This window comes from Pseudomassariella vexata, assembly GCF_002105095.1.
Source record: "Pseudomassariella vexata strain CBS 129021 chromosome Unknown BCR38scaffold_8, whole genome shotgun sequence".
Classification (NCBI taxonomy): domain Eukaryota; kingdom Fungi; phylum Ascomycota; class Sordariomycetes; order Amphisphaeriales; family Pseudomassariaceae; genus Pseudomassariella; species Pseudomassariella vexata.
Genome location: NW_024467963.1, coordinates 1,752,508 through 1,777,343, shown reverse-complemented (window position 1 = coordinate 1,777,343; position 24,836 = coordinate 1,752,508). Strand labels below are relative to the sequence as shown.

General features: G+C 52.3%; 6 protein-coding genes across 6 annotated transcripts; 3 read left to right on the top strand and 3 right to left on the bottom strand.

Annotated features, from left to right (window-relative positions):
• Positions 1–55: 55 nt before the first annotated feature.
• On the bottom strand, positions 56–4,404 carry BCR38DRAFT_344800 (uncharacterized protein; the record flags this gene model as incomplete). The annotated part of the gene is made up of 2 exons (XM_040856131.1): positions 56–545; positions 626–4,404. The coding sequence occupies 2 exons, from the start codon at positions 4,402–4,404 to the stop codon at positions 56–58; spliced, it is 4,269 nt and encodes a 1,422-aa protein (XP_040715080.1).
• Positions 4,405–5,060: 656 nt separating this feature from the next.
• On the top strand, positions 5,061–5,961 carry BCR38DRAFT_345664 (uncharacterized protein; the record flags this gene model as incomplete). The annotated part of the gene is made up of 2 exons (XM_040856197.1): positions 5,061–5,195; positions 5,287–5,961. 2 exons carry the CDS (start codon positions 5,061–5,063, stop codon positions 5,959–5,961), a joined length of 810 nt encoding a protein of 269 aa, XP_040715079.1.
• A 232-nt stretch (positions 5,962–6,193) lies between these two features.
• On the bottom strand, positions 6,194–10,185 carry BCR38DRAFT_344457 (CPSF A subunit region-domain-containing protein; the record flags this gene model as incomplete). The annotated part of the gene is made up of 3 exons (XM_040856105.1): positions 6,194–7,505; positions 7,686–9,765; positions 9,942–10,185. 3 exons carry the CDS (start codon positions 10,183–10,185, stop codon positions 6,194–6,196), a joined length of 3,636 nt encoding a protein of 1,211 aa, XP_040715078.1.
• Positions 10,186–10,387: 202 nt separating this feature from the next.
• On the top strand, positions 10,388–12,569 carry BCR38DRAFT_524982 (zinc-finger of mitochondrial splicing suppressor 51-domain-containing protein). The gene is made up of 2 exons (XM_040865306.1): positions 10,388–11,989; positions 12,049–12,569. The coding sequence occupies exons 1-2, from the start codon at positions 10,518–10,520 to the stop codon at positions 12,077–12,079; spliced, it is 1,503 nt and encodes a 500-aa protein (XP_040715077.1). The 5' UTR covers positions 10,388–10,517; the 3' UTR covers positions 12,080–12,569.
• A 9-nt stretch (positions 12,570–12,578) lies between these two features.
• Positions 12,579–16,819, top strand: BCR38DRAFT_371259 (PXA domain-containing protein). Its single transcript, XM_040857288.1, has 4 exons — positions 12,579–13,309; positions 13,411–14,248; positions 15,716–16,008; positions 16,282–16,819. Exons 1-4 carry the CDS (start codon positions 12,799–12,801, stop codon positions 16,521–16,523), a joined length of 1,884 nt encoding a protein of 627 aa, XP_040715076.1. The 5' UTR covers positions 12,579–12,798; the 3' UTR covers positions 16,524–16,819.
• A 3,155-nt stretch (positions 16,820–19,974) lies between these two features.
• Positions 19,975–20,873, bottom strand: BCR38DRAFT_227781 (uncharacterized protein). Its single transcript, XM_040854295.1, has one exon. It carries the CDS (start codon positions 20,635–20,637, stop codon positions 20,086–20,088), a length of 552 nt encoding a protein of 183 aa, XP_040715075.1. The 5' UTR covers positions 20,638–20,873; the 3' UTR covers positions 19,975–20,085.
• Between the last annotated feature and the right edge of the window lie 3,963 nt (positions 20,874–24,836).

Below are 24,836 nucleotides of genomic sequence, written 5' to 3'. Positions count from 1 at the left end.
TATTCAGACCTTCCGACCAAGAAATTACCACCGTATCGGCCCGTCTCTCCTAACCTCACAATCCCAATGACATCCCCCTCCTCTCCTCTATCAACCTTTCATGATCTACCTGACAACTCCCACAATACTCCTCATGCCATAATCTCAACCCCTCCCTCTTCCTCTTATCTTTCTCGCCCGTCTTCATAACCTTCTGCGTAGCCTCATCGCTCACTTTGTTAATACCACTACCTCCACTATTATCATTCCCGCTCGCACCATTACTACTGCTATCCCAAGCCTGCAATACAGCCTTAACCTGCTCGCACCGGGTATTCTCATCCATAAGCCAATTCTCCCACTCGCTCTGGATCATCTCGCGCTCCACACTATTGACCATCCGCATCGCAACAAGCAAATCATGTCGGTAGGAACCCAGCCGTTGCCGTGTGCGGCGGAGGCGGCGAGCCGTAGCGCGGCTTGCGCCCGAGGAGAGAGAGGAGCCAGAGTTTTCGTAGGGTCCGTCAATGTCGGTGCTGTTGGCGATGGATTGGAAGGTGGAGTAACTGCACATCATAATTAGCATCGTATGAATAAACATCAGAGATCAATACTGGTACTATGGTTAGTGGGGTAGAAAACTTACCAATAGCTATCCTGCGGCCAAGAAGGTTGAATCGCCGAGCTCCTAGCCGCCTCATCGAGGTCCGCCAGATAAATAGCCTTGCTCATCATAACATTCGGTCCCACACCAATCCGGTTCATGAACCCGGCTGCCTTTCGCTCCGTCCACCAAGCCGAGGTGCTCTGTCCCGAGAAGACAAGGTTGGTAAATACACTGAAAGCTAGTAAGGAGAGGAGTAACCGCTGCGAGGTAATGACGTCCCACAACGTCTTGATACACGCAAACACCCACATCAATACCGACGACGCGGCGCTCTCACCAAACGAGCGGACGGTATCGAACAACATCGATGTCAGCGTTCTGGGGTTGATCTGCGGCTTCTTGGCCGAGTCCGTGTCGCCGGGCGTGAATAGCACGACCTGAGCTTGCTGGCCGACGCTGCCGTATACCTCAATGGCTCTCTTCGTCCGGCTGTGGGAGCCGAGCCTGTGTACCTGCTCCGTGGCTACATCGGCCAGCTCCTCGGCATCGCGCCCGGCATCGTCCAGAGCGTGGCGCTCAACCATGTTCTTGGCCAGTGCAGGCGGCTTGGACCAGGCAACTTTGGTGTAGATGGCCATCTTGCACTTGGACTTCGCGATGTGGGTTATGACAATCTTGGTCACGAGCTTGAAAGATGTCGCGTGTGGTAGATGCCACGGCGTCTTGACGTGAGCGACGACGTAAGTGACGTGGTCACTAAAGACATCAATTGTCTGCTTGTCGCTGATCTCCTCAGCCCTGCGTTGACCAAGCATCGTTGTATATGCAACGTTGAACTGGAACGTGCGCTGCATCCGGCCGGTTTCGCCGAGCGTCCAAGGTCCCTGAGCAATCTGCTTAGCCCTTCGCTCAAAGTAGAGCTTGGGGAAGACAAAGCTTTTGTCCCCGAAGAGCACATGGAAACAAGCCTTGGCACTAATTTCAAATGTGCGCTCCGCCACCTTCTTCTGCATGTCCTCTGGTTCGTAGTGTACAGGGTGCGTGGGTAGGGTGAAAGCAGGGACGTGCTTCCGGACACCTCGTGACCGAGATTTATAGATGAAGTCGTTCGATCTAGGAATGACTGCTCTACCAGCCACGGTACCGTCGTCTATCGGCGTGTTGGCCGACACTTCCTCCCAGCTCTCCACGCTGGGACTTCTCTTGTCGTTGGTTTCTTCGTTCTCCAGACTAATGAGAGCCTTCACCAAGTCTGGAAGATCCATGGGTTCTTCCGCTTGCAGGTCATCAACCAGAAGGTTAAGCCGAGCATGAAGAAGGTCGAGGTCCTCTAAGAAGGTCTTGATGGTGATTCTGCTGTATGCATTGTCGCCAGAGTCCTGGTTCAGGTGCAGGAAGATGAAGTCGCAGTCCCGACCGGGCGCGGCTGTCACCTCGGTGATGTTGTCCAAGCTGATGGTGTATGCAACAACCAGTCCCATCTGGTGTCCATAGAAGTACATGGTATCCGGCGTGACGTAGACACGGCCGTTTCCAGCCATACTAGGAGTCTTTGCCTCGGAATCTGAAGTGCTATTCCAAGACGCCCTGAAAACCAAAACCAGTTTCTCCTCCAGTGGCACGCTCGGGAAGAGTAGACGGAACTGGGCCGCGTTCGTCTTGAGTTCAAGGGGATAGCCCGGTGGGAATTGTTCCTGAACCAGCTTGTCCTGAGCTTGAGACGGGTGGATAATTTTGGCATCCATGCTGGTTGCCTTTTTATGATTCGAAGATGGCGTTCTCAGCTCACCGTTATCGCCAACGGTAGACATTTTGATGGAGGGCGAGTCAGGCCCAAATGGATCATCCGATTGAAAACCAGGACGTTTAGGCTTGGGGGCGTAATCTCGTGCCCAAGCATTGCTGCCCCAGTAGTTGGCCAATATCGCAGTGGGCATCGTGTGGCCAACCTCGCCACTGAAAGCGCGGTCGCTGCTGTACACGACAGCAGTCTTACTAAGACTTGTAGGTGCAGGCGGTTTCGCCAGTGTTGAAGGTGCTAGCGAACCTGCCTGTGGCTCTGGTCCACCGAGAACTGGGGTAGCAGCTGGCAATCGGGGGGATTGCAAAGGGTTCCCTACAACAGGAGATGGGTAGCCTGGCAAGAGACCATGGCTGGCAGAGATGAGGCTGGCTATACCGCCAGATGGAGGCGGGGCTGGCGTTGCTGTGGTGTCGGTGCTTGAGGAGAAGTTGGCTTTGCGATGCAAATCCAGCTTCTGCATAATCCTGGCGGCGTGTTCACGGCCACTTTCACCCTCCTCGCGAACTAGGTCGCGAGCCAGTGAAGTGGCTGACCGCCTAGGGGCCACTCCAATATCTACGCTCTGTCTCGGAGCGAGTCCGCCATCGGGTGTTGGGACTGCGAGCGTTGCTTGTCTGTCCATGGTCGGCGCAGCATCTTCAAGACCCAGGCTGACCTGAGCATCCAGATTCTTGGCCGAGAACTCAGGCATGGAAGGAGGAGTAATTGCAAAGGCAGGGTCAACTCCTCCAGGAAGTGCCGAGTTGTCACGACTTACACTAGCTTCGAAAGCCCTCTTCTTGGCAACTTCGAAGACCTCCAGCCATTCCATCAGCTGCGTTTGTGTCTCAGCTTGGAGCAGCATATTCTGATTCTTAGTCTTGACCTCAAAACAGAAGCGGCGTTCTTCAGCCACGGCTGGCTTAGCATTGCAGAGCAGAACGCCAATCTCATCGCCCTGTAAGACTCCCTGGGGCCCATTGACAAGCCAGCCGAATATTCCGTCGCGGCAGTAATACCACCGGCGTGTCCAACTGGGTCGAGCGGGTTTTCCTGACATCATGCGTAGAAACAGCCATCCCTGCTTCTCCGATATCGTGGCTGATTGGCCCTGGGAAGTGACGTGCATCGGGCCTTTGGAGCCCAGAAAAGGCACCGTGTTTGCGCTGTAATCGTCGAGCTCTCGCGAGGGCTTGAAGTGCTGTATTGTGCGCTCCCCAACTTCACGTCTCGCAGACTGTAGTTCGCGTTTGAACAGGGACTCGGTCAATTCCATCTCCTTTGACCAACCTTTCACCCGATCCATCTCGTGGCCCCATTTGGCGAAACTACCGGTCGAATCTCGTGCCCGCTTCATCTCCCGCCAGATCTCGGACGATACTCGAACCAGGATTTTGTCCAGAGTGAATCGAAGTTGCGGCGCCATTTGACAGAAATCCATCGAGGCCTTCAAGTAGGCCTTGCGGGTTTCGTACACCGCGAACGCATCCTCCCGCAGCGACGAAGGCTCCTTTGTCTTGGTCTGGCTAACATATCGAGCGAGTGTTGTATCAAATGTCTTCTGTGATGTTTCCAGGTTCCGCCGCGTCTCCTTGAAACACCGCAGGTCATTTTGCAAGAAGTTTCGAAGGGGCTCGACTGACTGGGTGTCGAGCTTCTTGGCCGTATTTAACATGTGTGTCCACCATTCCCGCGAGCCCTCTGATATCCTCTTCAGCGCAAGTGCCGTGTAGTCATGATCGACCGAAATGACGTTGACTGGCGGGACAATTTTCGACAGGTAATCGTTGATAGTCGCCTCGAGGATCTGAATATCATGGGACAACTTGGATGTCGTCTTGGTGTAGCCTTCTAGCCATCGCTCGATACCATCGACTTGGTCGGAAAAGTGCAGCGCAGTGGCTCGGAATGATGGAGAATCGAGACCTGCTTCGTTTAGAACGACGGGTATCGACGGGTTCGAGTGCCGTGCTGGTATCGGTATCGCTGATGTTGCTGGAGTCGGCGGCGGCGCCGCGGCGCCTGTGTCAGACATCGCTTGGTTGTGCAATGTACCCAGTTTCAGAATCGCATCGGGGCTGTCTGGGAAGAGATGATGCTGGAACGGGTATATCTCCTAAGAGGGGCGATAGCTTGGGGTAAAGGTGATAACGTTGCGGTGGTTCAAATGAGGGAGATGCCTCTGAAGATTCCCAGCGGTATGACGTTCGCGGAGCTTTGGCTTTCACGGATCCCGACTCAAATGCGGAACCATGTCCGTAGGTCGCCTCTATCTGAAAGCGACAGCAGTCACTTTACGAAACTGCTGCAATCGGAACTGTTGCGATCGATTGACGTGAAACGTTAAGCAATCAGCTCTTGAACCACAATCCCAACAACCGACATCCTGAATCTTTCCAGGTCATGCTGCCAGGGGATGCATCCAATATTTGCCAAGTCTGTGCTGGCACTAATGTCGCGGATCATCGGCAGCACCGGGGATAAGAAGAGCGGTCCCAGCATGTTGGTTATCGAGAAACGTCACGACAGTACGCCACCATCTTAGAGTGAACTTATACCAACTTATACCTGAGGAGTAGTTTCCCTTCTCGTTTCTCGTAACCTATCACACCTTTTTAACGACTTCACATCACTCTGTATCATTACTTAGTATCTTAAATCATGATCCAGAAACCTCCACCGCCCATCACTATGTCCGAATCCTGCTGCACCTGCGCAACGCTCCTTATCCAAGTGCCCCGCTACAGCGAGTGCTCAGAGAAGCCGGTGCCCGCAGACCGACAACTAGAATGTTGTCCACGCGTTATATGCGGGAACTGCCTCCATGTGCGCTACCAGTTTCATCCTTCGTATTGAATGAAAACATAAGCGTAAGCGCGGGTAGACTGAAGTATGTATCTGATCAAATGAATTACAGAAAAACGAACGCTTCAACACCTACTGCCCCTACTGTCAAATCAGCCAAGCCCCCACCTCCCTCCCTCAGGGCCTCAAAGAGCCGCCCTCCTACACCTCCATTGCAACAACTAGTTCCAGCTCATCGTACTCCCTCGCGCCGCCGCCCTATTCCGCAACTGCAGACCAACCCCGCAAACCCGTAGACCCGTTGGATGAAAAATCCGTACCTTTGGACGACGAGCCCCCCGCAGAAGACACCCTGCACTTCCTAAATCACACTCACGATACCATCTCCTCGCTCTCCTTGCGGTACGGCGTTCCCGCGTCGGCATTGCGAAGGGCGAATAATATCACGTCCGACCACCTGCTTCTGGGGCGGCGGACTGTGATCATACCAGCGGAGTACTACAAAGTCGGTGTTAGTCTATCGCCTCGTCCGGTTGATGGGGAGGAGGAGGAGCTGCGGAAGAGTAAAATCAGAAGGTTCATGGTTAGGTGCAAAGTATCGGAGTATGATGTTGCGGTACTGTACCTCGAGCAGTCGGGGTACGATTTGGACGAGGCGATTGAGGCGTATGTTGCTGACGAGGAATGGGAGAAGAATCATCCTGTCAAGGGATTGGGAAGGGGAAAAGAAGTTGAAAGGGCAGCGGCTGGGAAAAGAAGAGGGCTTTCATGGAAGCGTCGTGATTGATATCAGCATTCGTTAATGGCATTGGCCGTTGCATGTCATTTGATGTATTTGGATAATCGGCTGAAGGTTTGAGCTGTGTAACTCCAGTTGCGCGGGAGTTCAATAACGAGGGATATGTCATAAATATATTCAGCTCGTAGACCCGCCTTGAAACGCCGAGCCATCCTCCATATACCACCATTTGTAAAATACAACGAACTTGCAAACAACCTGGCGCCGATGCTGGCCCCTTTTAGAAAGCAGATCGTGTACGAATATCCGAAATCTTCCGCTCTATTTCTCGGACGGACCGGTCTAACTCCCCGGCAATCGTCTGCTTCTTGTCATTGTGCAAAAGCGCGAAACGCTCGCAGAGATCGCCATCAATGACGCCCTTGACAGGGACGTAGTACCCTCTGTAGATCAGATGGTCTCGGCCAGCCAGAGGAGGATCCTCGGAGCGCATGTGCGATTCGAGGCTCTGGAAGAAGTCGGCATCCTCACGACTGACGAGGGGGATAAACACGCCGATGGTACCCTGGATTCCGCTCCAGAGCAAGACATCCTGACCACCAACGACCAGATTGGTTTTGCTGATGCTTGTTGGTACGTCTTGTGTGTAAAAATGCGTCATCAGGCTGACGCGATGATTTGCACCGTGAAGATACTCTCTGGCAGACTGGAGATGGGCTCCAGCTCCCTCCTCATCCGCTTCAATACTGGCCTTTTCTGGACAACGAACAATCCAAATGTTGCCAAATTTGTCGCCGCCAGCGACGGATTCGTAATCAACCATTGCAGTGCAGTTGGTCCATCGAGGAATTGTGTCGTCGGCGAAAGGAATCAGCTTATTGCTCTCAAACTTGTATACAACGTAGGTAACGCTCTGTTGCACATCACCAACAATAATGCGGCTACCTTGGGTTTGAAGAGAGACGATAAGTTGTGGAGCGACCTCTGCTTGCGCCTTTCGAAGGAGTTGTCTTAACCCTAGGTCGTAAGCCCTCAGTGTCTTCCCGATGCCTGCAAGTAGACGGCCCTGGAACTGGATCAATGCCATAGGCGGCTCTTCGACCTTGGTCTTGTGGATGAACTCAATTTCTGGGCCACCTTCGCGGAACCGATAAACATGAATGAATCCGGCGGCGAACTGTCGCGGACTCAATATCATGTCTTTACCAGTTCCAACCACCAGGAATGTCTCGTTGTCCTGACTGGCAAAAGAGACCGTGGCCACACTCACGGCAGCCTCATTGTCCTCGAGGTGCAGGGTTTGGAGTACTCTTTTCTCATTCAAAGGATCAATAACACTGATGCAGGACGCCCATCGACCAGAGCCCCTGGGGTATCCAAACTCCTCTGGTGGTAGTACCCGCGCATCCCCATTGACGATGGCTGGATCTGCCAATAGTTGGGCACGTAGTTCAGGAGGCAATGTGTTGTTTTCGGACTCGATGGTGTAAAAATAAGGCTGGTCTGGGTGTTTGACCAAACGCTTTGGTGTGTATGTCAATGGGATTGACTTTTGGAGCAAAGTGTCTCCAAGCTTGTCAATGGAGAATATGCTAGTTTCTTATTAGCCCATGTCTTCTGTAAGGTCAACAGAAAGGGTGTGAATAACAAATTGAGTCAGAAGGAACAATTGGTACAATATTAAATGTCTCATCCTCAAAGCTCATAGCATAGGATCCCAATTTCTCATCATTTTCATCAGTCAGGGGGGATAGGAAAAAGGTTTTACTCACCGCAGGTTTTGGCCTTGGATTCCTACCATGCCTTCCTCACATTGTTCACTGCTGAAATTCCATCCCCAAGCCAAGTCGCCATAATCAAGCGGCGTCATCATGAAGGCCTTCGAAAGCGGTTCCAAATAACCTAGCCATGTCCTCGTACTGAGGGCCAAAACACAAGTTTGCCCTTGAATAGACACCTGAAAAAGCTTGACCGGCCTCGGTCCCAAAAATTTTTGGCGAGTGTCTGTCAACTCTCCAGTGATCTCGTCAAGGACAGTGCGCAAGTAAACTCCTGAGTTGAGACCGATATGAAGATAAAGGGTCGATCCACCAAAGGAGGAGTCCTCCATAGATATGATGGACAAGGCAGACGGCGCTGCGGTCAGAGCTTGCACCGACTTGCTTTCCAAGGTCGTTTCGGGATCCAAGCTGAGCACGCGCACTGTGCTATCATCACAACCCACAGCCAAGAACGAGCTCCTTAGTCGACCTTCCGGCACTTCGCCCAAGCTCAAGCAGGTGACAGTGCCAAACATCTCTTTCTTTTCATCATACTCCGCGAGGGACCCATCTGCATCCATCTCGAAATAGACGATCTCACCAGAGCTGAGGGCGACCGCCACTTGCCGCGCGTTGGTAGATGCAGCCACGATTGAACGATGTTGTGGGGCTGCCCACTCATTCACTTGTCCATTACGAATATGCCTGATTCCCTTGGGATGCACTTGAAGCAGTCCATCCTCCCCAAGTTGCTGGACAGCCAAAGTTGGGACAGATGATAGGAATCCGGTGTCTGTAACCTCTTCAACGGTCTCGCCGATGCTGAGGACCAATGTGCCGTTGCTGAACGAAAGCACAATGTAGGCGTCGTATTGATCGCTCCTCTGCACCTTCGTAGTCCAGACTGCTGATGGTATACCTGGCAGCTCTGAAGCAACGATCTCGTTCACCTCAAGGCCATGTTTCAATGTCCTAAAGGTGCTTCGTGCACCGTTTCCACATATACTGTAGATTTGCGGGGCATCATCAGTGGTGAGATTCGCGACTTTGCAGTCGATAAGGGGATTCATCGAGTCGATGCTCTCCACGAGACTCAAGTTGTCTGCAGGCCTCGGGTAGAAGTAGGCAGGTGTATATGATGCTTTGGCATCCGTGGGGTAGTCGTCGCTCGAAAACTCGAGTTCATCGTCATCATCACCCAACTTCTCAAATTGGAAGAAGTGATGGTTACCAAACTCGCTGGCGACGAACAGAAAACCACTCTTGAGAATGCATAGACTCGTCGAGACGGGGACAGTATCGAAGTACTTGACTTTTAGTCTTCGCACTTCGCCCGTCGCATTCCCCTCGTCGTCTTCGGCCATGTCGATAGTAACTTTGAACAAGTCTCCATCCTCGCTTTGGAGAAGGAAAAAGAAGGCACCAGCACTTCCTTTGAGCTTATGCATGACGCCAGAAACGATGGTCCGTTTTCGGTTGGGATCTTCTGTCGCGCCTTTCCGTCTCGGTACGGGGACACGGAATGACTCTTGGTTGGAGTGACGGTAGGTGATGTTCTCTTCGCCACAAACCAAGACACCACTGGGCCCATCATTGCCACCAGGAACCTGGAAAAGCATCGAGGCACTGGGGTCAACAGCATCGCTCCACTTTCGAACAACGTGGTTCAAGCCGAGATCCAACTCGTAATAGACAAGCTGTGTCTCGATCTCCTGAAGGGCGTCGCCGGTTGGATCCTGATCCGACTCTGTGTAATCGATCTCCAACGCGGCGAAAACAGGATTCGCATACCCCACATCTAACGCGACCATAGAGAGCACCACGGTACCGGCCTTGTGTGCTTCAAGGGGCGATGATATGGTAAGCTCGGCCTGCGAGTTCCTGTTCAGGACGTAGACCAGCTTGTTCTTCTCTATAGACGCGATGAGACATGCTCTACCTTTCGGGTCCGTCGCCAGATATTGTCCCGGAACAACTCGACGGACGCCAGACTTTCCAAACGTTTCAAGCTTATCGCGGACAAACTTGTTTTGTTGCGGGATGTACTCGACAATGGCAATGCGACCAGAGTCGGTAGCAAGAATTATGTAGTCTGTCCAAAGAAAAGATGTTAGTATGGTAGGTTCCACATATAACAGAGCTTGAGGCGGACCTGAGGACAGACACCGTCGACGAGCCAGGGATCAAGGTATCGCCCATATTTTTTCTACCACGCGGCTCAAGAATCACTAAGTGAAGCTTTAGAAAAGGGGGCAGGGAGAGACTTACCCTTGCTGCTTCCTGCAAGCCGAAAGGCGGCAATTGACCTGATAATGCCGAATACATCTTGAGAGAGGATGGTGATAACTCTACCCTGGGACGGATCGGGACGCAGCAGCGTGAGCCGTGATCCTGAAGCGACGACAATCTGCTGTTCCTTGGTGCCACTAAACTGGCCCAGTATGGCCTGGTTGATAGTGGTAGGGGCTTGGATGGTGAGAGAATACAGGAACATGTTAGAAGTCGTCGCCATGTTCAAAACGGGGTGCGCAGAAAGCCTGCGCGGCTCCTGTTAGAAGTGCTTCTTATGGAAGTGAAAAGGCGGGCGATGTTGTGGTCAAGTTTGGCAAGCTCCAAAATTTCTAGCTGCAGCCTGCGTTGTTGGTATGAAGCTTCAACCTACCTGCAGCGAAAAATTGGAGCTTTCCTACTGGGCACTATGTTTATCCGTGCCGCCCAAATTTCTGGGCTGCAACTAACGACACCAGAGGCAGTCGAGTGTTGCAACGGCCGGTACCGTTTGGATGTTGGATCGAGAACCTGATTCTCGTCGCAACTGCAGTTCCGAGCTTTCAAATATCGGCAATGGAAATTGTCATGCGTTCGGCAGCCTCACGCATCTGCCGGAGATGCTCACAGTCATTGAAACCAGGACCTGGAGCTAGGGCGGTCTCTAGTAGGCCATTATCGCGACTTGCACTTCAGCGGCAATCGAGACAGCTGCAGAACAGGCGCGCATTTTCGTTATTCGGCGGCTCGCAACCCCGGGTCGCTGAAGAGAATTCCACTCAGTTTGGCTCAGCTGCACCACCAACTGAGACTCCCAGTGCTCCCGTCTTGCGTTCCGATGATCTGTTCCACCCGTACACGAGCTCGCCGATTCCCGAAATCCGCCGGCGTGCTGCCTACATAAGACAACATGCGCTCTGCCCTCATTCAGACCACCGTCCTACCCGACTATCCGTAAACCCGGACACTTCGGAGCCGGCAATATCGGGAAGCCAGCCACCCGCCCATGTCGACTTTGAGTGTCCCGATTGTGGAGTCCCAGTTTACTGCAGCGAGAAACACTGGGCAGAGGATTATGAAGCCCACTTGCAAATATGCGACACTCTGCGACAGATCAACGAAGATGACCATGACCTAAGATCTGGCAGGTTCTTCCCCGAGTTCGAATACGCCGGGCCTCAAATGGAGGAAGCCATGGTCAACATGACCAACTGGGATACCTTTTTATACACTCGAGACTTCGAGGCAATCAACAACGACCAGAACATGCGTCAGGTGACCCGGCTGCTGACATATCCATTGACCATTGGGAGCGTGCTGCATGAGTTGAGTCCCTACAACATCAGGAAAGGCGGACGTCTTACCGCAGAAGGTTTGAAGAGCTTGAGCGCACTACGCTATACTCTACATCCCCCGAGAACAGGTGGTGGAACGGATATCAAGGGACTACGACCTGAGGCACCTCCAGTCAGAATATTCATTTTGGGAGCTCGAGCTGAGTCTTCCCTGCCGAGGAATGTCTGGGTCCAGCTTGCCCACCTCTTCCCCCGAGGAAAATTTCATCTCGTTTTCATTGGGCCTGAGAGTATGACAAACCGTGACGATGAGTTCCCGCTGCCGCCGCGGACCCCATCGAATCCCTTTGGTGCCATCATTGAGGATCGAGTATGGCCGACGATGAAGATAAGCACAATCGTGGATTACTACCATACAATCCACAAGACCGGGTACTTCTATCCGTACGACCCGTACTTTGATTGCTTTGTGCTATTCCACCCCGGTCTGGGCCATCCCGCCAGCTCTCACGAGTGGGCGGAGACGGTGCCCCAATTGTTGGAAACGAAGGCACCGATCTTGGTGACAGGATATACTCAATACGACATGGAGAGGGATATTGACTGGGTCAATAAGACGTGTCAGGGAGAGTTCGACATCCTCATGGAGCCAGGCGAGAACATCTTCCGAAGCCAAAGATGGGATTTAAATGATCTTGATCCACAAGACATCACCTGTGGAAACTGGGGCGTGTGGGCAATGCGTGGAAAGAGGTATGCACCCAACTGTTTTCGCCTGCTTCATGACTGGACTTTGCTAATAGCCTTGCTAGATATGAGGCCACGCACAAAAACATGGAATAAGGGGTGCTGGATTGTATGCCAAGTCTGGAGATTTCGGGTTGCACAAGGGGATTGTTGTAAATATGTGCCTGAACTCCAGTTTAGACTGTATACTATGTATAGGTGTACATCTCTACAGTGTACCAAAATCATACCCATAGTCCATCACATCCAAGCCGTAAGACTATGCCCATAACCTGCATGAGAAGCAGTCATCCGGATACACATCGACAGACATGGCGCTTTCGCCTGAATCATATAATACTCAAGAGAGGCAAGACTTGTAGGTCTCTATGGTGGATTTGTTTACGAGCTACTCCAGTGGCTTTTATTTATATCAATGCAATGAATGAGGCTCAATCGCAAGAGCATGAGACGAAATCAACGCAAGGGCTCCCTGGTAAGGTCTGTAAGTACACACGTGCCTTTCCTCGGTACGTTCCGTGGGCTGCAGCTTCCGCCGCCAAAATCGACGCTAGTGACGTTGAACCCCCCAATTCGTGCAATCAAGGGACTTGGATGCGATGAATGACTTGGAGTCTTGGTTGCATTTCAGGCCGGTTTCCCTTGAGGCTGGGGACACTTGACTCTCGCCTCTGCATGCAGTGTTAATCCTCCATTCATTGCGACTTTGCCTACTGATGTGCTGCATAAGACCAACGGGTCTGCAGACTGCAACTGCAAGGTGTAATCTTACCATGATCCCCCGATAACGTTTATTTTGACCTCAGGCCAGCCTCATGGCAGCACCCGTCTCAAAGCCACCGCTGGGCAGCGCACTGAAGGCGGCGCCAACCTCAAGCACACACTCACATTCGGTGGCCTTTACAACAGGCAAACCTGCTCCTGCTTGTCCAACATCACCAGTATTGGCCCATCGCCGCTCTGTGCGTCCAACACCAGCCGACTTCCTCTCGGACAAGGCGACGATAGCCTTGATTCGCCGAACACTATGCGCCCAGCAAGTCGCTGATAGAGGGAGGAGTACTCCGGCTCCTATCGAGGAGCTATTGCCCCCTCTGACCAGCCGCAATGATGTGGATCTCCAGCTCTACGCTCTCATCTCCATCGTCATCAGGGAATATGTGCAGAAATGGTACGAGAGGATCACGCCAGATGAGACATTCGTAGCAGAGGTGGTGCAGATCATCGCTCACTGCACGCGAGCCCTGGAACAGCGGCTAAGGAAGGTCTACCTGGAGAGTTTATTGCTGGACGAACTGCCTGAACTGCTCGATGCACATGTGAGAGGTTCGTGTCTGTCTAAAGTCTCTTCACATCTCGATCCCTCCGGCCCATATCCCCGGCAGATTGAAGGCCAATCCCTGAACAAGCTAACTCATCACACACAGCATATCGGATTGCTCAGAACTCTTCGGCGCGACTCCCTATTGAGTCTAGCCATCGCGAGATATACCACTCGCTTTGCCCCTTGCCAGCGCTATCCCCCGTTCCCAAGCCCGAAGACCCCAAAAGCGTACAGGTCCAGGTCGACAATGAAACGGCATATCGTCAACTGCTAGTTCAAGGCGTACTCGCTGTGCTCCTTCCTACCGAAGATCTCGAGAACGATTGTCTGACATCGCTGGTCGGCCAAATATTCTCGGAATTGATCATTGGTAACCTCATCGCCAATAAGGTCTCGCAGCCATGGCTATTATGGGAGCTTATCATCGTCATGACACGCCTAGTGGACAAAAAGAGGACCAGGGAAGCTTCCGGAGCTTCTGAATCTGAGACAACCACCGAGCCAAGTTCCCGAGACTCGCTTCACAGCCCCGAACCCACCACTGGCTATCCAACTAGAAGCCGCGAGATATGGTCCATCCACCAAATATTCTGGTTCGTCCTCCAATGGGTCTTTTTTGCGGTAAACTCAGTACGACTCATTATCAGTACCATTGTACTGTCGCGAACGCTACCGGCTAGACCCGCCTCTGCATTTGTACCAAGGTCGGATGCGACTGGTCAGCATCAGAGCGAGAAGTCGTTCGTTCCTTCGGTCCACTCCGAGAGACAATCGCCAACAGTCAAGGTCCCCATCATCGATTTCAATATTTGGCCGGCCATCGTGAACCTACTCGAAATGAATGTTCGTATGCCTTGGCTAAGTGGAGCCTTCTCCATCCTGCAATGGGGAGCCATGAAAGGACCGGGAAGACTTGCAGCCTATGACGGGCTTATTGACAGGTAGGCGAATTACTTTCCTCAACCGTTATCTCTGGCATTTCCTTCACGTCACACCGCATGCGCTTCAGGTCACTGGATTTGGGATTGCTCCATTCAGCGTTGAGAAACGGCCTGTCATAGAGAGCATGCACCGTTCATGATACTATCGTACTCATTTCCGCCGGCATGATGGAAACGGGCCAGGCCAGTTCGGCCGTTACACGATGGGAGATGGCCCGACTCCCTGGCCCTCGATGGAAGGGTCGGTCGAAAGTAATGCTGTGCAACACTCCATCTCCGCATTATCCAGTAGTGCTGAGTGCTGAAGAACAGCCACACCTCAACGATGTCTCAACAATCCCCCTCGGGCGTGTTTACCATTCAGAAATCATCAACGGTTCTGGCTCCTCCTCGTCCACCAATGACGGGGTATTTCTGGATGCTCTGCCTCCGATTGCTCGATAAACGGCGCGGGGCTGACCTGGCCTGGCCATCCGCAAGCCTCATTTACGCGCCCGACCTGGAACTTGCAAGGGTATCCGCCTATCGGCTATGATTCCATCAAAACCAATTTCATGGTCTAGTGCAACGCTACGAGCTCCTTCGCCTTGTCCACTCTTCGCGCGCCACGCTGCTTGCCGTCCGCGCATGCGCAAGGCATCGTGCTGCCACACAACGACTTGTCAGGAGACAAATCGCCGTTGCCAGGGACTCAACAGCGCCTCTTATTGTCGTTGGATATTGACGTCTTCGTATCGCCAACTCTCGTCTTCGATGGTGCTATTCATGCAGATGGAAAACAACGAACATATCCAGCTGCTTGGCATTGCCATTTCTGGCAAAGCAGCCTGGGCATCAAGTGGCTTCACCAGGATGAAAGCCATGGTTGAGGCGGCGATGGGCGTGGCTCACGAGCACCCTGGCCTTGCACTGCGAGCTTACACTCACCCTGTCTGGTTTGTCCAATCATATTGCAATGTTATGGACTTTTGGGTGTGCTGCAAGGAGCTCCCCATCGAAGAATCAGGGTCAGGGGTAGGTGGTGCATATTGGCCCATGCTCCTGAGTGCTCAATGCTCCCGCTAGCATCCCCGCAAAGTTCCAGGGGGAGCGAAGGGTCGACTTCAAGCCTCAATTGCCTGGTCACTTTGTTCAATCATGCATCGCCGACACAGCGCTATCACCAACTACCAGAGTTGGCTGTAATTCGTCCGGATCCGTGCCGGAATTGCCATGAATGCAGAACGCGAATCTGCAACAGTGTTGCATTTCGTTCGGAACCGGGAATCCCTTCTCTATCAATCAGCCTTGCACGTTTTACAAGATGTTGTGCAACACACCCCCCCTCTTTCTACATATCCCGGGTCCTCATGTCAACTTGTACCACTTCCACTTTCAGACCCCCACGCAACACCCGTAGTGCCATAAGATGGCCCTGCTAATGCCTCGAACCAAACACAGTTCTTACTGACGATGCAATTTGTGCAGGCTGCTTTCGTACCACATCCACGCGCGTCTACTGGACCCTGCCATCCTACCCCCACTCTTGCGCTCGATCCGTGGTGTCCTCTTTCCCAACAATGCTCCAGGCGCCCCCGGTCTCGTCCCTCCCTCATCCGACGAGGAGCTGGCCGCCCTGCGTCGCAAATGCGCTAGCGCTATTTGGGCGCTTGTGCCGAAGGGGGTGGGCAGACTGTACTTTGGTTCTGTGTCCTTCTGGCCGAGTTCCACCAGCAAGAGCAGCAGTGTGAACACCACAACGAAGAACGCTCCACGGTCCAGTGAAGGGCCCACCTCCAGTTTTTCAAACTCCGAGGCCGCCGCCTCCTCAACCACGGCAACTGGACGCGCGGAGCAAAAGGTTGTTGGAGAGGGTAAGCCTGAGAGGGGTAGTAGCAATGCGACGTCGACATCAAGTAGTAGTAACAGTAGGAGTAGTAAGATTGGTAAGCAGGGTCGTCTTGGGCAAATTGATGACCCTGGCGACACCGGTGAGCAGCAGCAGCAGGTCGAATATGGCGCCGGTGATCAGGCTGTTATTGCCGACGGCAAAGCAACAGAAGACCGGGGGAGTCAGGAAGGAGAAGTATCGCCTTTTTTGTGCAACCATGACGAAGACAAGGACGAGGAGAACAGGATCTTATCCGAGATCGAGACGGGCGTCCTTGACGTTTTCTCGGATGCTTACTGCAACAAGCACCTCATGTACGGCGCGCTCGAGCTGATTCTCGTGCGCCTCATGCCCGAGTTGGCTGACAAGGGGATTATTGAGCTGTGGGAGGAAAAGCTGAGTTAGCCTTGGTCGCTAGTCTTCTATAAAAGTGATTGACTAGCTGAAGAATTGATTGATCGATTGATGCGAATATTCCTAATCAACGTCGTACGACAGCTGCTGCGGAGGGACGAAACAGAGCCGCGCCGAGTTTTCTTCTTGACCGGTAGAGCCTGAATTCATGGTGTGGCGCGGACAGCGGCAAGCTTTTTGTCCTTGCATGTACACATGGGGTTGTCTGTACCTTATTGTTATTGATAACCAATCCAATCCAATACAACGCTACGCTTGCAGCAATTCTATGCTCGTGTTCCCGTTCTACAAAATATCAAGAAGAGTCGCACAGCAGCCAGCCTAGCGCCAGCCAGAGCTGTGTACAATGTCTGAATTCCGTAGATGTAGACTCGGCTGGCTCACCGACTACCTATGAAGCATTGTAATTATTATTATTTCATTGATTTGTTTTTCCTGGTTAAGTTGGTATTTCTTTGGTAATGTTTCTTTCTTCACCGACCAAAGCCACCTACGAGATTAAATTAGATCATGTCATGGTTTTGAAGACGGCTTAACGAACAAGACTCAGTCACAGACACAGCACATAGCACACATACACATGAGCCGCGCGACTAAGGCGAGGAATTCTGATTGGTAGTTGTAAAGGAACCTTTCGGAAAGCAAGCAGAGGGCCGCCCCAAAAAACTGATATTGTGCTGCTCCTTAGCTCAAGCTAATAACAAGCGGCGTGGGTAAGGAGAGTGAACGTCTGTGCAGAAGAATAAACCAATGCGTGCATAACGTCGCGCCACAGGGAAGTTGGAAGAGGAAGACGGGAGCAGGGACATCCGACTCGTTGGCAGTATCAGCAACAAAGCATTGCCGCCACCAACAGTACGTCATGGAGTCGAACGAAGCCCCTTTCACAGGGCTCTCGGAAACCTCGATCCTGACCAAGGGTCGGTTCACTGGCTGCCCAACCGGCCCGCCCCCTTTCTTTGCCCCCTCTTTTCTCCCTTGTATGCGTGCGTATGCACATGTAGCTTCGCCTCGTTTTTTCTTTCGCCTCAATGTCTGTCCCTCCTCACTGCTGTTGCTGTTGTATGTTCCTTTGTACCTCGTCCACATTCGTTCTCGTTCTCGATCGTACTTTTTTCCTTGGTAAACTGAAAACAATGAAACAGTTTCCAGCTTGTGTTGTCCAGATTATGTCCCTGCCACCGATCCCAATCCCCAGTCATCCCTCCAATCATACATCCATACAACCGTAATAGCTGACTGATGCTTGGACATGACGATGATGATATATAGAGAGAAAAGACTCGCAAGATAACAAGACAAGACAAGAACAAGCAAAACGGTAAAAAAGTGCAGGCATAAGAAAATATGATGATTTGGCGCCCTGATGCTGTGAAGTAAACCAGTTCGTCGTCGTCCCCAATCCTCCTCTTTCTCTTATTACTTTCTGGATGGCCCATCGGCCTCTTTCCCTCCCCAGGGTTTGTAGCCCCTATCTCCGCTTGTTCGTCCCGAACATAATCCCCAGGCATGACCCAGAGCACAATGCAAGAGTATCTCGACGAATGGTGGTGGTGGCAATCGGGAGCGGCAGTGAATTTATTCAAGTGGTCGATAGATGGGTAGCAAAGAGTGTATACATACATATATATACGATGACGTAAAGCAAAGTTGAATTTTGGTTGGTCCTTAATCGCGTGAGCGGGACACGTCTTTTGCGTGTGGGTGAAGATACATGAATCCCAATCGATCGGGAGGGGGTGAGCTATCGAATTTCGATGTTGGCGCGTGAGCGGCTTTGGGGTATATAAATATTGCAAAAGGGGCATTTCGTGAGAAAGTGTCGTATATATGGTGATGACTGGTATCGCTGGACAATCCTCCCGGTGGGCAAAAAACATTCGGGAACCCGTCACCTTCCGCTTGCTGATTCTTTCCCTGGCCAACGTCGTCGTGAGACTAGTCGAAGTTTAAGGTAAGTGGAATGTGGGCAGCCAATCGACTACCCAAACTGCGAAGATGGTGTGAAAACAACAATTGGAACAAACAGAAAGACGGAGGGCTTTCCAACCCGCGTGCTTGTGATTCCCCTCCTTCGCAGCAGCAAAAACCGACGGGTTTGAAACCCGAGCCCCTATTCCAGAAGCATCGAGGCGCAAACTCGCAGGTCTTGTTTTCAAGATTCGTCCACGGCCTTGTCGTCGTCGATAGGTATGAAACGTTAACGCCATAAGCCTCACAGGGATGTAGAGAAATCAACTTCAAGGCCAGATCCGATGGTCCAATCAGCAGCTGCTGAAATTCCGACTCGAGATCAACGCTACCCCGTCATCGCCTCGTTCTTGATCATATTCGAAGTGATGGTAGGCATCTCGATGTCGCCCTCGGGTATCCGTGAAAGCCCACCGATTCCTGTACTTGGCTTGGGCGGCTGGTGTTGCTGTTGCTGTGCCTGCTGCTGCTGCTGCTGCTGGTGGAGTCTCAATTTCTCAGTCAACCGCAGTACTGTCACGTACTCCTCGTTGTTGACAAGACCAGTAGGCCCGAGGTGTTGCATAAAGCTCAATAAAGTATCCGCTGCGCGTCTAGCATCTTCTTGTGTGGGCGAATTGGGCGACGACACCGCCACATTTGGCAGAATGGGCGTGTGGGTCGAGCGTCCCCCCAGGCTGCTGTTGCTTCGACTGTGATAGAGTGACGGAGGAGACATTGCCTGGTCGATGCCGAAGGTCGGTGCTGCTATTTCGTGGACTGAAGGTTCCATGGCCGAGGACGGGGCCGTAGCAGAGACACTGTACTTTGGCGTGAGCGGCTCCGTGCCTTGAGGGTACTCGAGGTCAAGAGCAGGCAGCGTTTGGCTTCGCGGTCGTTGAAAATTAGCGCTTCCTGGAGGGACTCGGCTTTGCTCAAACAGGCCTGAGTTTGGATCTGGGGAGAAGGTGAACTGCGACTTGGGGCTGAAAGCACTTGCGGAGAAAGTAGAGCTCGCCGGATCAGTGATTGCACTCGACAGAGAAGTCGTGCTTTGTGAATTGGCGTTGTTCTTGTAGGTCGGGCTGCCAAAGTCAATGTATCCAGATACTTCACCCTTGGATGGCGGAGAAGGCGGGCCAGCTGGGGAAGCAGGCGAGATGCCACCAGGCGTCTGCGACGCAGACAAGATGGGCGAGTCTATTGGCAGTTTGGCGCTGTCTGGAATCGCCGTTTCCGAAGCCCGGCGGATCAGTTTGCCAGGCCCGATATTGTGCTTGTGCTTGAACTTCTCCAGCCACGAAGTGGTGACCGTCTTCAGAGGACTTTCAGAGCCACCACCTCCCCCGTGGTCGAGGAAAAGCCGCGCCTGTTTTTCCATCTCCACGTCCGTCACAACATGACCCTTCTTCTGCTGGTTTCGCACCCATTGCGCCAGTGCTCGCTCAATATCGACGCTCTTCCCCTTGAGTTTCTTGATGGGCGAGCCACTGCGCTCCTGATCCTGGTAAAGATACAGCTCTTTTTTCCGGAGAACCTTGGACACCGTACTAACACCAGCATCAGAATACTCGAGCCAATCTTCCACAGACCCAGTCTTGACTTACCTGCGTTCTACACCAAATCTCTGTCCGATCTCTGTCTGTTTTACGGTGGGGTTGTCTTCGGCAAACTGGCACATTCTCCTGCGGTCGTCGTCTGTCAGAGTCTTCCTGGGCTGCGACGTCGTCAAAGTTGGCAATTTGGGCTGTTGTCTCTGGGATGGCGCCGACTGCGGTGGAATGGCGACCGGCGGCGCCGAGTAGTTCTGCGATGGATTTGTCTGAAGACTGGGCCATGGTACTTGGCTCCTCTGCGTGGGAATAATCAACGGCGGAGGCAGCTGGTTTGAGTACTGCGCATGGTGATGCTGTATCGGTTGAGGGACTGGTGGAGGTGGCATGTGGTTACCGATGGACTCAGGAGGCAGTCCGTGAGTTACGGGCGGCATGTAGTATTCTCCCCCGTAGCCCGACATGGCCATCTGGTTGTAAGCGCTCATATCAGACCATTGATCGTTGGAGTACATGTTGCTGTCATGGGCAAGATGGCTATCCTGGTCCATGCCAGATGATCCGATCATGTTGTGCATCCCTTCTACGCTCCTATACAACATAAGAGACTATGCTGGTAGATCTCGAAGCTGAGAGCCGCATTGACTGGGGAGCACGAGGTAGCGCCGCCGTGATGTATGTATGTACGTATTGACGAAATTGGTTGGGACTGGGAGCTGATACGACTGTAAGTTAGGCCGAGAGTTGTGTTGTTGGCGGTTTGGGATGGACCTTCAACAGCAGCAGCGGAAGACTACATGTATATTCTGGTCCACCAATGGGTTCCTGGAAAGGAGGCGTGCAGTGGCCTGCTGTCTAGGTCAACAGCCCTTGGGTCGTAAGTGCGGTCAGAAGCCGCAGCCGTGTTGGCAGAAGAAGCCTTTGCAGCGGGCCTCCTAAAAGAGGATGGGCGGAGAATCCGTTGGGAAAACTACACAGACGATGGGTACCTTGAGTTCCTTACAAGCGCGGGAGGAGGCGGCCGACTTTGAGAAACCACCAACCAACAACAAACAACGGCAACGGCTTGAATTATGCAGATCGAACGTTTGTTGGTTTTCGTTTTGCGCTGCGTGTTGTTGGTTATCCTAATGTATTTCAGAATGTTGTGTTTTGTTTCTCCCTCTCTTGTTTCGTTGTATTGTGTTATAAGCGAAGCTGGTGTAATTGGGTCGATGGCATGGTTTAGAGCGTATGGGTGTGTGGATGGGATGGGGCGTAGCAAACAGCTCCGTCTGCTGGACAAGTACGGATTCACCAGAGGGTCTGCTGCAGCAGGTAGACGCCGCAATGCAGTCTAATACTCGGGACTTGTCGAGATGATAGTATCAAGGCAAAACCATACGCAGACATGTGGAGGACGTACATAGATACATATGTGCGTCCCTATGCACTGACAAGGATGTTGCGTCGTTGAATCGAGGAGACACACGCAGGAGATGGGGGTGGGATGGGGGTGGTGGGAACCCTCGAGGAGTAGAGGATGTGGTATGACAAGATAAAACCAGACGAGGACTTGCAGAGAAGGGAACGGATGAATTAAGGTAGGCTAGTGTAGAGAGGGTGGAAGGAGACCTGGGACCCTTGGTCGCTGACGGAAGGGGGGTGGGAACAAGGCCTCGAGGTACATTTCCTTAGCTTGTCAGAGGAGAACTGTCAGACCTTGGTATTCGTATGCTCGTTGACTTGACTCGAGGGCACAACATTCATCCATTATCAGATTTCCAAGGTGACCGGGGGTCGCAAAAAGCAACCGGAGGCAGCGGGAAATCCGACACGGCGTAATTCAATAGGCTGTGAAGAAAAGAAGAGGCAGCTTATTAGATATTAGACGATGTCAATCGTAACATACAACACAGCCCTTGAAGACGTCGTTTCCCCAGATTTCCATTGCTTTGGTCGATTGATCTGGCGTCTCGGCCGTCTTGTTTGCCCATGGCTCTTGGGCAGGAGAGCTCTGCCGAGGGGGCCTGGCTGATCTTGATCTGGATGGTCAGCAACCTGAAAACCACTAGAGGCCGATAATGGAACCTCCCGAGGTGTTAACCTGTCCACGGGACATGCCAAAAGCAAATCACAGCGTGAGGTGAGAGCTTGAGAGCGAAAAAAAGCTGCCGTGTGAGCACCTTACTATCTTGCGATTGTCCAACAGCGTCAGTCCTCTGATCCTGTCGTCGGTCAGCTTGTCAAGATTAGCAATAGCACCCACAGTACCCCGCCAAAGCGGACAACCGAGAGCCGACATCGAGTCACACGATGCGACTGCAGTCCAGTCGCAGCGCAAAGCAGCCTGGCTCGGCCTTTACTGTGGAATCACAAGAGCGCTTGATGAGGTATTTCGAATTTGTGAGGATCCATTGAATCCATCCCAAAGAGGAGCCTGCCTGACTTGCCTGGCTCGTGGCTTCCTAGCTTGTGAACCTCTCCACTGACGGCCGCGATTTGACTAGCAGGGGTTGCTTCAAGGTCATTCCTCAGCCAGGGTGGGCTCCATGCTAAAAAAAAAAGACCGCCATATTTCTTCTCATAGGGCAGTCGCCGGTCGGTTTGGACCACTCTCTGCCACGGGTTCCCGTCCACAAGCTTCATCGCATTTCTATTTGGCAGGAATGACCTCAACGACATTTCCATGGATCCAAAATAGTCCAGAAACACGTCCACTTACCGACCTCGTCACCAGCTAGATTCGTATTTCATAGATGGCGCGCAACTCCTGTGGTGGAAACCTAATAAGCCCGTCAGTCCAGTCTTTGCTCATCATCCGCCTGTGGGGAAAGCGACACTGGATCGCATCATGGACGGTGAAAGGGATTTTGGGAAAGGTGGCACTGCCGAGTCCTCCCAAGCACATCTCCGTCCATACGACAACGCTGGAGAGGGGCTCTGCCAGCTTCGCCTAGTCGCCGAGGTGGACAGTCATTTCTATGCCTCGTCAGCAGCTGTCAGTACTGGTCCATGTCGTCCAACTCTGAGACCATCTGACTGAGATGAACATCGCGCCGGGGTCCTAGCTTACAACCGGGGTCCGCGTAGGCGTCGGACGTCTTGAATTTCCTAGAGTTTGTCCTTCTCTCCACAGCGATGCTATCCGCGCCATTCCAGGTTTTGTTTGGTATCAGAATTGACAAAATTAATGCCGAAACGTTCTTAAGCTCTCTTCAGCCTCGACGTCAAGGGCAGCGCCGCAGCGGCATTACGGCACTCATGGATATTAATGCAATGCGCGCCGGGGTTTGGTATCTAACGTGCAATGCTTAAGTTGCTCATCATCGACTCCGCCCCATGAGACGAGTCTCAAAAACACAATGCCAAACTTGCAGAAGTCAAAGCAGCGCTATTGTTGGTCTAGCGTTTTTGACAACTTCGCCCGGTCTTCGAGCCCTGGGAGAATGAGATGGGTTCGCTATCGTGTAAAGCCTCCAGTCCTCTACGCAAAGCTCTTTTGTGCGTCCCTTGCTCCATCAACAGCACAACGTCGCAACGGTAATTAGAAGCCCAATTATTGGTACCTACACAGTGGGTATCAGCGAGTCGCCCAAGCGCAATCAGGTTGCCTGAAGCGGCTGCTTTCGTTTTGCGCATTATTCCCATATGCTTCTTTAAATGTCGGAGATGATAGTGTCAAATTCACACCGTTGCACGGCGCTTTAAAACGCCCGCGCATAGTCAATCGATACCCTTCTGGTCAGTTAACGGGAAGTTGCATCTAGGCATGGAAACATGCTATTGGCGATCTTATCCCCAGACAGCCTCCAACTTGCACTGAAAGGGGAACAGTTACCGAGTTATCCAATCAACTCGGTGTGTGGGAACAAGGCACAGTTGATAATTCCCTCGAGTCCTCAAAGTCTCCAATACAAGACTAACCCCGAAACAGCTCTCACGCCTGTCGGGGTGTGTGAAGCCTCTTCTAAGCCGTCGAATAGAGTGGCACTGATAGTACCAGGATCCCCGATAGAGCTGGCCAACTGGAATTCAGTCCGGCATACGGAAGAGGCATCGCTTGGGCCCCCTCCCAGGCTCGAAGCCTTTTCTACCCAATGGGTATTGTGCGCGCCTCGTGTTTGAACCCGGAAATTAGGCCCAATGAAAATTCTTACTGCATTCTACATGTAATGTGTTGCTGGTTGATCAGTCGGAAAAACTTGGAAGGATTGGTCCTCTCCTCCTGCCATCTGAACGTTATTGCCATGTTGGCGTGGTGGGCCATCAAGAAGGTTTTCGTTTCTTTGGAGTGACAAGACTCAACAAGGAAAGGTTCGCGGAGAGAGGGCCGGCCCTTTCCCTTTAGCCAGATCTAACAGAGCGTATCCACGACAGGGGCGGCATGTTGGTCCCAGCAAAGGTTTCCATTAGAAACTATGGAAAGGGAAACGATCTGAGGGATGCCGCCGGTCCCAAAATGAATAGCGTAAAGTTAATAAACAGGAACATTCGCCGAATACCGGGATAAGTCTGTCTGCTTTTGCAGAAGATCCATGGCGTATCGTGAAAGTGTGAAAGTACTTGTAAGTGGTATGCTGATGTCTAATCAGCAAGGTACAGAATCCGAGTTGTCACCGTCGCGAGCAAACCCCGATTCTTGTTTCCCAAAGCAGAGATGAGGGTTATGCACAGCCTATAGTTGGTCGACTGTCACATCTGCTGGGCCCCTTGATCTGCCAAATTGCAGATACTTGGATTGTTAAAGAAGTGACCAGATTCAAACCCAAGATCAAAAGACCAAGAAAGCTTGGAAAACATGAGCCAATATCTCCACTTT